This window comes from Chanodichthys erythropterus, chromosome 8 (assembly GCF_024489055.1).
Source record: "Chanodichthys erythropterus isolate Z2021 chromosome 8, ASM2448905v1, whole genome shotgun sequence".
Lineage (NCBI taxonomy): Eukaryota > Metazoa > Chordata > Actinopteri > Cypriniformes > Xenocyprididae > Chanodichthys > Chanodichthys erythropterus.
Genome location: NC_090228.1, coordinates 42,275,396 through 42,290,437, shown reverse-complemented (window position 1 = coordinate 42,290,437; position 15,042 = coordinate 42,275,396). Strand labels below are relative to the sequence as shown.

General features: G+C 39.3%; 1 protein-coding gene across 2 annotated transcripts; it reads left to right on the top strand.

Annotated features, from left to right (window-relative positions):
• The first annotated feature begins 6,445 nt into the window (after positions 1-6,445).
• On the top strand, positions 6,446-14,476 carry LOC137024954 (zinc finger protein 420-like). Of its 2 annotated transcripts, XM_067392928.1 has the most exons (3): positions 6,446-6,489; positions 10,399-10,548; positions 12,443-14,476. In XM_067392928.1, exons 2-3 carry the CDS (start codon positions 10,464-10,466, stop codon positions 14,068-14,070), a joined length of 1,713 nt encoding a protein of 570 aa, XP_067249029.1. In that variant the 5' UTR covers positions 6,446-6,489; positions 10,399-10,463; the 3' UTR covers positions 14,071-14,476. The 2 variants fall into 2 exon arrangements, with proteins under 2 accessions (XP_067249029.1, XP_067249028.1); XM_067392927.1 differs by lacking the exon at positions 10,399-10,548 and having other exon boundaries at positions 6,453-6,489.
• The last annotated feature ends 566 nt before the right edge of the window (positions 14,477-15,042 follow it).

The window sequence follows — 15,042 nt, the reverse complement described above, 5'->3', positions numbered from 1 at the left end:
CATTAAGTTAATTCTATTAACTAATCCAAATATTTATAATTATAACTAGTTATAATTATTCATGTTTCTTTTGAGCTACTTTGCTACATACATTATACATTCATATTTTTTTCTGTGATTTGAAAACATCTGTTAGAACATCCATATATAATTTTATGGATGTTATAAACTTCCATTTAAACATTCAGACATACTTGGATGCATTGCGGTAATGAGAATTTCAGCTGAAAATGCAGTAAAATACAAAAATATTTTCTATGTTGTAATTACTCTTTGTTCAGTGTAGAGAACACTATTGTCTTTATTATGATGTTTATTTATATTACTAAAATACATGTTTAATATTTAAAACAATTAGTGCCGTGGTGTTTTAATGGTTTCATGAGAATCACCCCGGTAACTTCACAGTTCCAAAGAAGGATGAGAGGTTGAGTCCAATTTTAGATATGAGGCACTTAAACCTCTGAGGAGATTCAGGTTCAAGATGCTGACCATTCCTGTTATCGTGAATAAAATCAGGTCTGAGGACTGGTTTTTTATGATAGATCTCAAGGATGCGTACTTTCATATTTACTCCTTCCTGCTCACAGGAAGTTCCTGAGGTTCGCTTTCAGGGGTGAAGCATTCCAGTATCGGGTACTTCTGTTCGGCCTAGCTTTCTCCCCTCACACTTTTGACAAGTGCATGGATGCAGCACTGGCCCTGGTGAGGCTTCAGGACATTCGTGTGTTGAATGACATCGACGACTGGCTCATATTAAGAGATGGTGGTTCGGCATCGAGATGTCATCCTTGGCCACATTCAGAGTTTGGGGTTGAAACTCAACATGAACAAGAGCGTGTTGATGCCTATCAAGAGAACCACGTTCCTGGGAGTCATGTGGGACTCGACTACGATGCGGGCACAATTGTCTCCTGCATGAAGCTAGGCTGTGCCATTTCTGTAAAGCAGTTCCAGAGGCTACTGGGGCTCATGGAAGCTGCGCCCAACGTCATTCCTTTTGGCCTGCTGTACAGCCCCCTGTTGTGGTGCTCAGGACCAGGTGGTTCTCCCTGAGGGGAAACTCTGCTCATGTGGAATAAGTTATCTGCAGATGCTTTCATTCTCTGGCCACGTAGAAGAAATCATGGTTCTTCTCCCTTCACTGTTGTCGCTCCTCCTTTTATGCTTCTGAAGCTCCTCCTTGAGAATTTGAGGCCAGCCTCACTTTGTTCCCCACAGCTCTCGGCCTCATCCTGCTTGCCACAATACCTCTTAGTTCTAAAATACTTCCAGTATAAATAATTTGTTAATTTTCCAGGCTTTTACCCCTTTATTCCCTAAACATTGTGACCAATGTAGATAAAATGGATAGTTCTCTATCATGTCAATGTCCTGTTATTGTAGCTTTTCAGCCCTGAAAGCTATGCAGATATTTACATATGGATGATATGGAAAGTCTCTATTTATTGACATCAACAAGAAATATTTTGTATCATATTGTAACAGAGGTTCTTGTGTAATGGGAAGGAAGAGGACAGGGATCGGCTTTGGGCTGCTGACAGTCTTTATTCTCACCAGAGAAAAATATCAAGCACATAAACAAAAAGACGGTGCAACGCACACTCAATAATTCCACATCCAAGTACGGGCTTCACTCCATACAACGAGCACAGCTCACTCAGTCTGTCTGTCAGCAGTCCCTCTCTCTCTCACACGCTCCTGCTTCTCCTGGCGTTCTATCCTGTCTCCACGCCAATTACTGGAACGAGAAACAGGTGTTCGTGATTTACATTCAACCCGTTCAATCACCGCACATCCCCAAACACTCCCTCCTGTTGCAGACCCCGCTAAACCACGCCCCCCTCGCCACATACCCCCACCGCCCGACTCAGGTGGGGATAACCTCCTGTAATATCCCGCCTGCCCGAGGAACTGTCTGACCTCCTTTTTGGTCTTGGGACGCGGACAGGTTGCAACCGCTGCTGTCTTATCAATTTGGGGACGCACCTGTCCATATCCCAAGTGGAAGCCCAGATACCTTACTTCCACATCCAAGTCAGCAGCCCAGATACCTTACTTCCACTGTCAGCAGCCCAAAGCCGATCCCTGTGCCCAATTGCGCACTTCTTCGGGTTGGCCGTGAGCCCAGCTCCTCTCAGCGACCCCAGGACAGCCCTTAAATGCCGCATATGCCGCTGCCAATCGTTACTAAAAATAATAATGTCATCCAGATAGGCAGCCGCATACGCAGCATGGGGCCGTAAGATCTTGTCCATGAGTCGCTGAAAGGTAGCCGGTGCGCCGAACAGCCCGAACGGAAGGGTCACGAATTGGTGTAATCCAAACGGCGTCGTGAAAGCGGTCTTTTCTTTGGATAATGGAGACAAGGGGATCTGCCAATATCCTTTTGTTAAGTCCAGTGTCGAATAAAAGCGAGCTGTACCAAGCCGGTCAAGCAATTCGTCCACACGCGGCATTGGATACGCGTCGAAATTTCGACACTGCATTCACCTTGCGATAATCCACACAGAACCGCACTGAGCCGTCTGTTTCGGGAACCAAAACTATCGGGCTCGCCCAGTTACTGCTGGATTCCTCTATTACCCCCATTTCAAGCATTGCCTCTAATTCTGCCTGAACCACTTTTTTTTTGTGTTCAGGTAACCTATACGGCCGGCTGCGAATCACCACGCCCGGCTCTGTCTCGATGTGGTGCTGAATGAGGTCAGTACGGCCCGGTATGGGAGAGAACACGTCGGCAAACTCAGCCTGTAATTTGGAAACATCAGTGAGCTGTGAGGGCGAAAGGTGATCTCCCCCCGGGGCCTCTCCGCTAATCACCGTCGCCAGCATCACTGACTCTGCCTCACTCCACTTTTTCAGGAGGTTGAGGTGATAAATTTGACATGCCCCTCTCCTGTCGGACCGTATTACTTCATAATCGAGATCACCAACTCGCCGTGTGACCTCAAACGGTCCTTGCCACTTCGCCAGTAATTTTGAGCTTGACGTGGGGAGTAATACGAGTACTTTCTCTCCCGGTGTAAATGTACGCAGATTAGTTCCCCTGTCATACAACCGGCACTGTCTGTCCTGGGCTTGTAACAAATTCTCCATAGATAGCCGCCCCAAAGTGTGGAGTTTTGTTCTCAAGTCCAGCACATACTGAATTTCATTTTTCGATTGAGATGGTCCGTCCTCCCAAGACTCTCTTAGGACATCCAACACCCCGCGGGGGTGGCGCCCAAAGAGAAGCTCGAAGGGGGAAAACCCTGTGGAGGCTTGCGGGACCTCTCGCACAGCGAACAACAGGGGTTCCAACCATTTATCCCAATTTTTGGCGTCTTCTTGAACGAACTTACGAATCATGGATTTAAGCGTGCGATTAAAACGTTCGACCAACCCGTCCGTTTGTGGGTGAAAGACGCTGGTTCGAATCGATTTAATGCCCAACAATTCGTACAGTTCGCGTAGCGTACGTGACATAAACGCCGTGCCTTGATCAGTGAGGATCTCTTTCGGAATCCCCACTCGGGAGATTAAACTGAAGAGGGCGTCCGCAACACTCTTAGCGGAAATGTTGCGGAGAGCCACTGCTTCTGGATATCGTGTTGCATAATCCACAATGACTAATGCAAAACGATGCCCTCTTGCTGATCGCTCTAACGGCCCGATGAGGTCCATGCCAATTCGTTCGAAGGGGACCTGCATTAATGGAAGGGGGCGCAAAGGCGCTTTTGGAGTGGCCGGGGGATTTACCAGCTGACATTCACGACAAGATGCGCACCACCTGCGCACGTTCTCGTGAATGCCCGGCCAAAAGAATCGGGCCATGAGGCGATTTAGTGTCGCTGTTTGTCCTAAGTGTCCAGCCATTGGGTTAGGGTGAGCCGCATGGAAAAGCATTTCCCTGCGGCTCTTTGGTACTAATAACTGGGTTGTATCCTCTTTTGACTGAGTGTCTTGGGTCACTCGATACAACTTTACATCTTTAATAATCGCAAAATAGGGATAAGTCAGTGGTCATCCAGGCTGGAGAGGCTGACCGTCGATCATGCTGACCCTCTCAAACGCATTTTTCAGTGTGTCATCATGAGACTGCTCCTGGGGGAAATCATCACGGTCCGAGAGAATCAGTCTCCCGATCCCGCTCTGTTCCCCTGAGGCAGTCACCACTGGTCCCCGGTCAGTCTCCCCCGCCTGCACTCGCACTTCCCTTCCCTGCGCACATTTACTCCAAGAGGCACCCGAGCATAAATGTCCCAATAATTTATTAAATGCGGGCCAATTCGTCCCCAAAATTATCGTAATTATAATCACAAAGTTAGCTAACAATGTAATAATTTAATTAACAATCACTGTTAGTGAATTAATTTAGGGTAGATACAATGAGCTTGTGGAAGTAATTTCCTTCTTGTTAACATCTTTTATACACATCAAGTATCCTCTGCTCACCAAGGCTGCATTTATTTGATCCAAAATACAGCTAAAATAAGTAATATTGTGAAATATTATTACAATTTAAAATAACTGTTTTCTATTTAAACATATTTTAAAATGCAATTTATTCTTGTTGGCAAAACTGAATTTTCAGCATCATTACTCCAGTCCTCAGTGTCACATGATCCTTCAGAATCTAATATGTTGATTTTTAGTGAAGAATGAAGATTTTCTCAAGAAAAAAATTATTATTATGAATAGAATAAGTTGATGAATAGAAAATTCCAAAGAACAATATTATCTGAAATAGAAAGCTTTTTTAAGCATTTTACAATAATACAGTTAAACTTTTTTGGGGTCAGTAGGCCTATTCAGTAATATTAAAAAAGAGAGAGAGAAAAAAAAAAAGAAATTGAATAAATTAATACTCTTATTCAGCAAGGATGTATACATTTATAATGTTACAAAATCTTTCTATTTCAGATAAATGCTGTTCTTTTGAACTTTTTATTCATATATTATCCTCTTTTTAATTTATTTTTGTGTTTAACTTTCAACTTCAACTTTATTCATTTATATAGCACATTTTACTGCAATTCCAATTGCCCAAAGTGCTTCACAATATCACAGAGACAAAAGTAATATATCAAACCAATTAATACAAAGAAATTAAAACAAATAAAGGAATAAAGAAGTATAGATAAAATAAAATGGAAAAAAAACATAAAGGCAAAAGAAATGAAAATCAAATGAGATAAAATCTATAAATATATCAAGAAACTATCTCTAAACATGGTCTATTCTCAGCAAACGCTAAATTAAAGAGATAAGTTTTTAACTGAGACTTAAAACTTTCTAAAGTTGAAGCCTGCCGAATCTGCAAAGGGAGGCTGTTCCACAGTTTTGGGGCGATGACCATAAAAACTCTATCGCCCCTAGATTTTTTTAAGGAACAGGGAACTGCCAATAGAAGTTTATCTCCTGATCTCAAAACCCTACATGGGGTATGATCCTTTAAGGGGTTGGTGATATAACTCGGAGCAATGTTGTGAAAAGCTTTAAAAACCATCAATAAAATTTTAAAATCAATTCTAAACTGGACTGGAAGCCAGTGAAGAGTAGATAGTACTGGAGTTATGTGTTCTCTAATTTTTGTACCAGTTAAAAATCTTGCTGCTGCATTCTGCACTAATTGCAGACGAGATAGATTGTTTACTTATCCCAACGTACAAAGAGTTGCAATAATCCAATCTTGAGGTGATGAATGCATGCACTATGACCTGTAGGTCTTTAGTATTAAGAAAAGGTTTCAATTTGGCGATCAGTCTAAGTTGATAAAAACTACTCTTTACTACAGACTTAATCTGGTTGTCAAAACTGAGAGAAGAGTCAATGATAACACCCAGATTCCTAACAGTATTTTTTATAGGTATATCTAATGGGGCGATAGCACTAGACATAGCTTCCTTAAGATACGATGGACCAAAGATAATTATCTCAGATTTTTTTCCGTTTAACTGAAGAAAATTTTGTGATAACCAGGTTTTGACTTCATCCAGTCAAAGTATTAAAGGCTGTAGCTTTGAAAGGCAAATATAATTGAGTGTCGTCGGCATACATATGATAAGAAATGTCATGACGATGGCAGATTGAGCCAAGAGGGCTCATGTACAAAGAAAATAAGAGGAAGACCATATTTTAATGATGCCAGCGAAGAAGAATTATTTGCAAAATTCACGAAGAATGATCTTTCATGCAAATATGACTTAAACCATTTTAAAGCAGACCCCTTAATACCTACTTCATCCTCCAAGCGTTTCAAAAGAATTAAATGATCTACTGTGTCGAAGGCGGCACTGAGATCCAGCATAAGTTTAAGCCCCTGTTTTATATTGTTGAGTAATTTGACAGGGTCTCTTCTGCAATGTTTCTGCTCCTTTTTCCAATAAGATGGCATTCAGATTATAGTCATGAGTTTAGCGTGTGAACGGGACTTTTATTTTGGTCTGGTGATATGACGTCATAAGTATGCACCGTGACTTATGTATGTGATTCGGCTGAAGAAAGGTTTGTGGTTTTTAAGAATTTAAAGTGTTTAAATTGATGTAAACCTTTCAGACAATTTTATAGTTTTTGCAAGTGATGTAAAATGAATGAATTATTTTTGAATGCATCATTAATGCTTCATTTAATATTAATGAACGTCATATTTGTGTAAAGCGCACGAGTAACAGAAAGGGTGTGTCTAATTTCGCTCCCTATATAGTGAGTGAGTACCTACATCGTAAACACGAATTCGGGCACTGAAGAGTAGTGGCCCTGTCCCGCATACAACACTTCACGTGCATGTGCGAACGGGTTAGAGCAGGGGTTGCCAATTCCAGTCCTCGCGAAGTGGACTTAAAAGGGTATTTTCAAGGTTCCTATCCAAAGCAAGTGTGTTTGTACTCACACACTTTACAAGTCAACTATCATGTATACATATAGTGTAAATAAGATAAAATAACATATTTAATATTTGGGTCATTCTACAGAAACGTCCACTTTTGGTATGACAAAATGTCTTAAAATGTATTTATTTTTCTAACATTTAAACTTAGACCACATTATTATATTACACTTTGACTTTATGAATACACATAAATGACAGCTTAATGATTTAAAGATTTTTTTTTTACATTTATTTAAAGACTGCATGTCCCCTTTTTTGTCACTGGTGTTACCTTACTTCTCTGGCATTTTTAAACATTTTTATGAAATATTTCTAAATTTTTTCAGCACATGCAATCAAAGTTACAGAATAGTAATGATAATGGAAAAAATAAGGACATTTTGTGTTATTTATTTTAATCAGGTTAGTTAAAAGTGTAATTGAATGATGATAATTCATTTGCGCAACCATGTATTTGTTATAACACTGAAAATATTTGAAAAACATTTATAAAAAAGTAATGATGCAATCCTTTAAATCTTAATTCTTGAGTGTAGCAGAATTCAATGGATGTAAAATTATTATGTCACATATGACACATTTTATTTAATGTGACAGACAAAAAACAGTAACACCAGTGACAATGAATCTCCAGTGACGTATACATAGGACCAAAGATCCTTAATTTTTCAACTATAATTAAGTAGATTGGACTACATTTTTACATTTTGTGTACAACAAAAGACTTATCATTGACACTTAGTGAAAGCAGTCAGTAAAAGATCATAAACAACATTTAAAAAATGTCTGTAAAATACGCTGTCTGTAAAGTTGCTGCACTGAATACCCTTAATTTAGCCATATCTGCCCAAAGGAGGATTAACAATGAGAAAGAAAAGTTATAATCATGTAATCTTAGTGCTATTTCATGCAAAAGAACTAAATGAATAGCTTTAAATAAAGTTTATCTATAAATGGGTAACACCAGTGACTGTAACACCAGTGACAATTTTCATGAAAAATGCATTTTACAAAATGGCTGCTGCAAGGTGTCGATCCACATGTTGTCAATCATAATATATTCACTAAATTAAGTACTTTAATCCATTTGTATTCTAGTTTTTTATAATTCCCTAGCAATAAAGTAGGTCACACCAGTGACTTCAACTAAAAGCTTCACATGAAATTATGATTTTGATGATGATGAATTAAAATTTCTGATAATTGAAAAGAGATTTTCATTGGCCTTTCTTCATTGATCTTCAGGAAATAGGATGAAGGAAGTCAAGTGATGTCATCAGTGTGATTTTTTTTTTTTCTTTCAAAATAAGAGATTTTTGTTAAAGGTAACACCAGTGACACAACACCAGGGGACAACTACATTCATTATATATTTTATAATATTTATTCAGCATTTGTTTTTTTTTTATGTCATTTACATTATATATTTGATAGTTATGCATACATTATTGTAATTAAAATGGTAGAAAAACCTGTTTCTGAGCTCAAAATAAAGCACTTTCCCTCTGTACATGACTGTGGGGACAAGCACTTCTGTGGCGCTTGGAATTTTTATAATTAATTAAAAAAAAATTTTTTTGCCACATTGATGGCTCAAGAAGGTTTAATTGTTCAAATAACATATTGTTTCATATTAAAATATATATAAAAAAAATGTAATCCTAAAGTGTTTTGCAAGTGTAATATTTCTGTAAAGTCTAGGGACAGAAAAGTGGACATTTCTGTGGAATGACCCATTTAACCAATTATGTTTATTTTAACATTGAACATCACAACATATATTTATTATTTAGTTTAGGGCTTTTTAAATTTGACAGATTAGATAAGGTGAAATTTATAATTAATTAAAAGTCACTATATGACTTTCAGCAATGGGGGTTAATTTTGTTCCATTATTCCAAATAGAAAATGAGCCACAAATGTAGAGATTAACAAAAATGAATTAAATTCACAAATAAATAAAATTAGATTTTCAAATAAAACAAATGTGCAAATGTTTTTTTCCCCCCACTAACACAACTCTGTCTGGCATTTATTTATGAATCACATCCTGTGCATTTGTGAATTTCTGAAAAACTTGTAGTAGAGCTGCACAATTAATCATTACAAGATCGCACAATCTTATTTCCTAAATGACAATGATTCACCTGTGTCTATTAAACCTTTGATAAAATCACACCGGAATATTCAAACTTGTGTTCGTGGTGCCGCTGATCCAGAGAAAACAGTTTTAATGTTCGGTATGAAACCGTTCCACACACAGTCTTTTCAACCACACAGTTTTGTCATTTCTGTGTTACAAATATTGATATTATCACAGAAGTACCAGGATAAAAGTTTATACTTTGGATATAAACACTGTTATTGATCAAAATGACCTTTTGGAATGAACATATTTTCCATGTAATGTTAGTCAAACTCCAGCTCTGATGGCATTGTGGGGAAAATGAAATAACACTGTAACACGGTCAGTATATACGGGAAGGAGGCGGGAACCGGCGAACATTCAACAAACTTTAATTCAAAATAAACAAAGAACAAAACGAAAGTAATGCCGGCAGACCCTCACGGACGTCTGCCGGCCACACAAACATAATAAAACATAAAATAAAGTCCAGGCCTGGTCCTCTCTCATCCTTCACTGTAGTCGCTCCTCCTTTTATGCCTCCGGAGCTCCTCCGTGAGAGACTCGAGGCCGGCACGCGTCACCGGCCTCGCGCCGTTCCCTCACGGCTCTCGCCCGCCCTGCTCGTCACAAACACTTTTGTGCTACTGTGCTGGGGAAACATACTCGCGGCACATGTGTCAGAACACCAGTGTTGCCAAGTCTGTGTTTTTCCCGCAGAATTGGGCTACTTTTACACTATTGACGCGGGTTGTTTTTCATGTCTGCAGGTTGAAACGACCCAAAATAATGTGATATTTAGTCCCTGGAATGTAAAATTTACCAGGGGAGCCCCGCCAAAAATGCTAATTTTGCCTCCCAGAAAGCGATTTTAACCATGGGACCCCCCTGAAATGTTTTGGGCTACTTTTGAGGATCAATAGGGCGGGTACAGCACTGAACAGCAGAGGTGAAGAACAGCGCTGAAACAATTTTTACTGACATTTGAATTCTCAGCTGTAATGCGATCTAATGCATAGTACTGTGTAGTGATTGGATTGAACGAGCTCTTTCTCATGAATAGGCAGAGAAGCACTCAGAACTGGATGACGTAGAATCATACCTTTCCAGCTCCTGCAGCCAGTCACACACTCCTGAGGCAGTGATGTAGATTTAGTGACGTTGCTTCGACTTTGTATTTCAACCCGGACAAACAAAACTGCTCTGAAAAATGCAAAAATAACCAATTATAAATGCTTTTAGTGTTTTCAGTGATGTGCAGTCTGGACCATTAACTATAACTCTGTCTGACTCCCTTACCAGTGCACTGACTACTTAACTAGAAAGCTGATTGAAACATAGAAAGTTAGTTTGGATTTATTTTTCTTTCTGTTAATTATTCTCATTTTAATCATGACAGAGTGTCCAAACACAGAAAAACTTGTGGTGAAGTGACTGAGATCCATGTGACACACTATTATAAAGATGGCTTTTATTAAAGAAGAGAGTGAAGATTTGAAGATTGAAGAAACATTCAGTGTGAAACAAGAAGATACTGAGGAACAAACAGGTTGGTTTCATTCTCAAAGTTGAACTCAGTCATTTGATCCTTATTAAAATGTCCAGATCTACAGAAATGAATGATATTCTTTAATACTGTCATGAGGGTCTTAATTAAAGCGGTTTTATTTGACATGAAGTGGTTCGCCTCATGTGGACAGTAAGGGTGGGAATCACTAGAGGCCCCACGATGCAATATTATTGTGATTTTAAATGTATTGCAGTATTCTGCAATATATCAATATTATTTTATTTTATTATTATTTTTATTTTAAATAAAGCTTTACCAATATGACTACAACATTCAAAGAGCAGTGTCATTTCTTCTTATGTAGGTTAGAATATATTATGCTTCTATTATTTAAATGTTTGATTACCTGAAGGGTTACAGCCTCAGCAACCGCTCAGGCATAGGTTTTCTGTCTCTCTTCTGGGGTCAGGAATGGCAGGATTTTAAACCGGGGGTCGAGGGTTGATGCTCTGTAGAGCGTGTTCTCCTCTTTTAAGGATCTTGACTGATGCCTTGTTTGATGTTTCTGATCAGCGTTGTGTCACCAATGTTACCGTGTGTCATGCAACAACTGTGTGAGCAGCGGTGCTATGAGTGAGAAAGTAGGATTATTTTCCTCAGACATCACACTGGTTGCCTAATGCTGTTTTCTCTGAGATAATCACCTGTAATAGTCACATAGAAATCCACTTCCGGTGACTTCCATGCATCACAAGTTAATGCAACCAGTTCTATTATTCTCAAACTTTCCTCAACTTTAAACTTCACTTCTCTATAGAGATTGGGCGGCCTTCTGCCGCTGGTCCCATCACTCCACCTTGACTCCTCCCTCCCTCAGTTCCAACAGAGGCTGTTGTCCTTACAGCTCCAACGGACTCCCTCGTCCCTCCGACTACGCCTTGGTCAGCCACCACCCTGACAGCACCGCGGACTTTGGCATTAATAATGTATTAGAATGTTATTATAATGTATGGAATGAATCTGAATGAATGTTTGTGGCCTCTCTTTGTTTTATATACTGCTGCTTTATCTAGAGGTCCTTATGACACTCCCGGCCTAAACCTTAGGAATAAGTTTCAAGATGGGTGAAGGGCAGTTAGTTCCTAAGAAACAGCATGTAGTCCAATGAGAAGTCCTCTCCTACCCAGACATGGTACTTGGGGTCTTCTTCTTGGCCTCTAAAGGCTGATTTCTACTTCTTCATCGAGTGTATGCCATAGCTATAGTATAGGCTGTGTGTAGCATGCGTAGCCTACAGTGTAGCTTGATGTGCACCTCTCTAAAAATGTAACAATGCGTCAATTCTATGTGGACTGCAAGCACTGTGATTGGTCTGCTAGAACTCCTCCCACAGGTTAAAAAAATAAAAAACTGGTGTGGAGAAGAGCATTTTCAATTTCTGTAGAAATTTTCTCTGGTGTAGGTCCGACAAAGAAGTATAAATCAGCCTTCAGAGGTGTCTGGAAGTTCTAGCAGCATTGGACATTTGTTTTAGTTCACCAGGGTACAATCAAAACGTAGCAAATGGCAGTCAGAGAGTGACCCTGCCATAAATCTGTGGCTCTAGATTGTTCTGCAATATTCTGGTCACTATACTGAAAATAAATGACATAAATGACAGAGATCGGCCTACAGTAAACTAGGGTGAAGCTGTTTTTTTTTTAAGGTGTAGTAACTACCAGCAAGATTTTGGGATGTGTCCTAAAAAAAAGCAAAGAGTTATGAATACTGAGAAAAGGTTCTAAGATTACAGCTAACACCTCTTTCAGTAGCTTAGTGGGTATGGGATCTAGCATATATGTCGTTGGTTTTAATGCTTCAAATGTCAAAATGTTTTGATGTCTGTTTGTGCCATTAAACTGAGGTTAACTTTTATTGTCTCTTTATGCCTTAGACCTGATGACGCTTAAAGTGGAGAGTCAAGAGCTGAATGAAATGGAAGAGAAAGATCCTTATGGGAAATGTCATGATTTCATAACTGGGGTAAAATCTAGTTGTTCAGCTGTTCAGACTGAAAAGACTTCCTCACAAAAAAGAGCTCATAAAACTGGAACTAGAAGTTATTTCACCTGCCAACAGTGTGGAAAGAGTTTCATTCTGAAAGGACATCTTAAAGTCCACATGAAAATTCACACTGGAGAGAGGCCGTTTAGATGTGATCAGTGTGGAAAGAGTTTCCCAGGCATGAACTGCCTTAACAGACACCTAAAAATTCACTCTGGAGAGAAGCCTTTCACCTGCCAACAGTGTGGAAAGAGTTTCACCCTAAAAGGACATCTTAAAGTCCACATGAAAATTCACACAGGAGAGAAGGCTTTCACCTGCCAACAGTGTGGAAAGAGTTTCACTGAAAAAGGACATCTTAAAGGCCACATGAGAATTCATACGGGAGAGAAGCCTTTTACTTGCAAATTGTGTGGTAAGAGCTTCATTGAAAAAGGACATCTTAAAGTCCACATGAGAATTCACACTGGAGAAAAGCCTTACACCTGCCAACAGTGTGGAAAGAGTTTCACTCAAAAAGGAAGCCTTACAGCCCACATGAGAATTCATAATGGAGAGAAGCCTTACACTTGCAAACTGTGTGGAAAGAGCTTCACAACAGAACTAAACCTTAGGTATCACATGAACATTCACACCGGAGAGAAGCCGTACACATGTGATAAGTGTGGAAAGAGTTTTAAACGTAAATTAACCCTTAATTGCCACTTGAGAATTCACTCAAGAGAAAACTGTTTTGTATGTCATCAGTGTGGAAAGAGTTTCTCAGACATGAACTGCCTTAACAGGCACGTAAAAATTCACTCTGGAGAGAAGCCTTTTACCTGTAAACAGTGTGGAAATAGTTTCACTGAAAAAAGACGCCTTAAAGTCCACATGAGAATTCACACTGGAGAGAAGCCTTATACCTGCTCTCAGTGCGGAATGAATTTCATATATAAACTAACTCTTGATTCCCACATGAGAAGTCACACTGGAGAGACTCCTTACACCTGCAAACTGTGTGAGAAGAGCTTCTCGCGAAAAGGAAATCTTAAGTGTCATATGAGAACTCACACAGGAGAAAAGCCATTCACATGTGGTCAGTGTGGAAAGAGTTTCACACGTAAACTAACACTTAAATGCCACTTGAGAATTCACTCAAGAGAGAATTGTTTTTTATGTCAACAGTGTGGAAAAAGCTTCCCAGACATTAACTGCCTTAATAGGCACGTACAAATTCACTCTGGAGAGAAGTCTTTCACCTGCCAACAGTGTGGAAAGAGTTTCAGTCTACATGGAAACCTTAATGTCCACATAAGAAGTCATACTGAAGAGAGCCCTCATACTTGCAAACTGTGTGGAAAGAGCTTCTCCCGAAAAGGAAATCTTAAATGTCACATGAGAAGTCACACTGGAGAGAAGCCTTTCACATGTGCCCAGTGTGGAAAGAGTTTCACACGTAAACTAACCCTTAATTGCCACTTGAGAATTCACTCAAGAGAGGAATATGTTGTCAATGTGGAAAAAGTTTCAGTCTAAGGTACCATTTACACAACAGTTTTCCACTAAAAATGGAAAACTTTATGCGTTTTGGCCGTGTAAACATTACATTACAGCGGTGTTATGGGTGCCTGAAAATACAAACTTTTGAAAACGGGTTTATAATCTCATTGTTAACGACAAAAACAGGGATCTATGAGAACGGTGAAGGCTTGCGCATGCGTATTTCGTGTTTAGTCTTATAGGCACGCGCATTTGGCACGAGTATGGAGATGTTCATTGCAAGTTATTTGTCCATGGTCACTTACATTTCCTCTAATTTCAATTGTATAGCAGCATCACTTTATACATTGATATATTTCAATACCATGGAATCGCACCACTGGCCATTTCTGTTGCCCTTGATGAAGGATCTATGGGTGTAATTTGACTTTTTAAATAGCAATCTGAGCAAACATACATTGGCATTCTCATTTTATCTTTCATATTGTTAATTATTTTCCTTGATTTTACAATGTTTTGCTGTCTAATAATATGGTTGTGTGGTCTTCGTATGTTGGAGATAAGAGGAATGTCTCCATTACACTGTTTCCACTGTCACAAATGATGTATTGAATCAGTTTGGTTTATTATCACTTGTTGAATTTGTGCTGGTCAGATGAAGTCCAACTGAACATTGAGGAAATCCAACTATGATTATTTAATAAACTCTTTTTCATCATCACTTCATCTCCTGCTTCTGACTCTTTCCCTGCCTCTGTTTACTTCTTGGGCTGATGGAAGAATTAACAAGTTGTTGACTATTTTGGATATCAAAACCAACTTTGTGTTGGAGAGAGAGGTTCAGTGCTACTGGATTCCTGGTAATTGACGTTGAGATACAACCTGTAGTAGTAAAATTCAACAAAGGAAGCACCTAGACTTGATATGACTCTGTCATTTCTTGTGCTCTGTCTGACAACCTTTCTGTCTATTTGTCTCTGACAGAGTGTATGGCCTTAAACTTTTTAA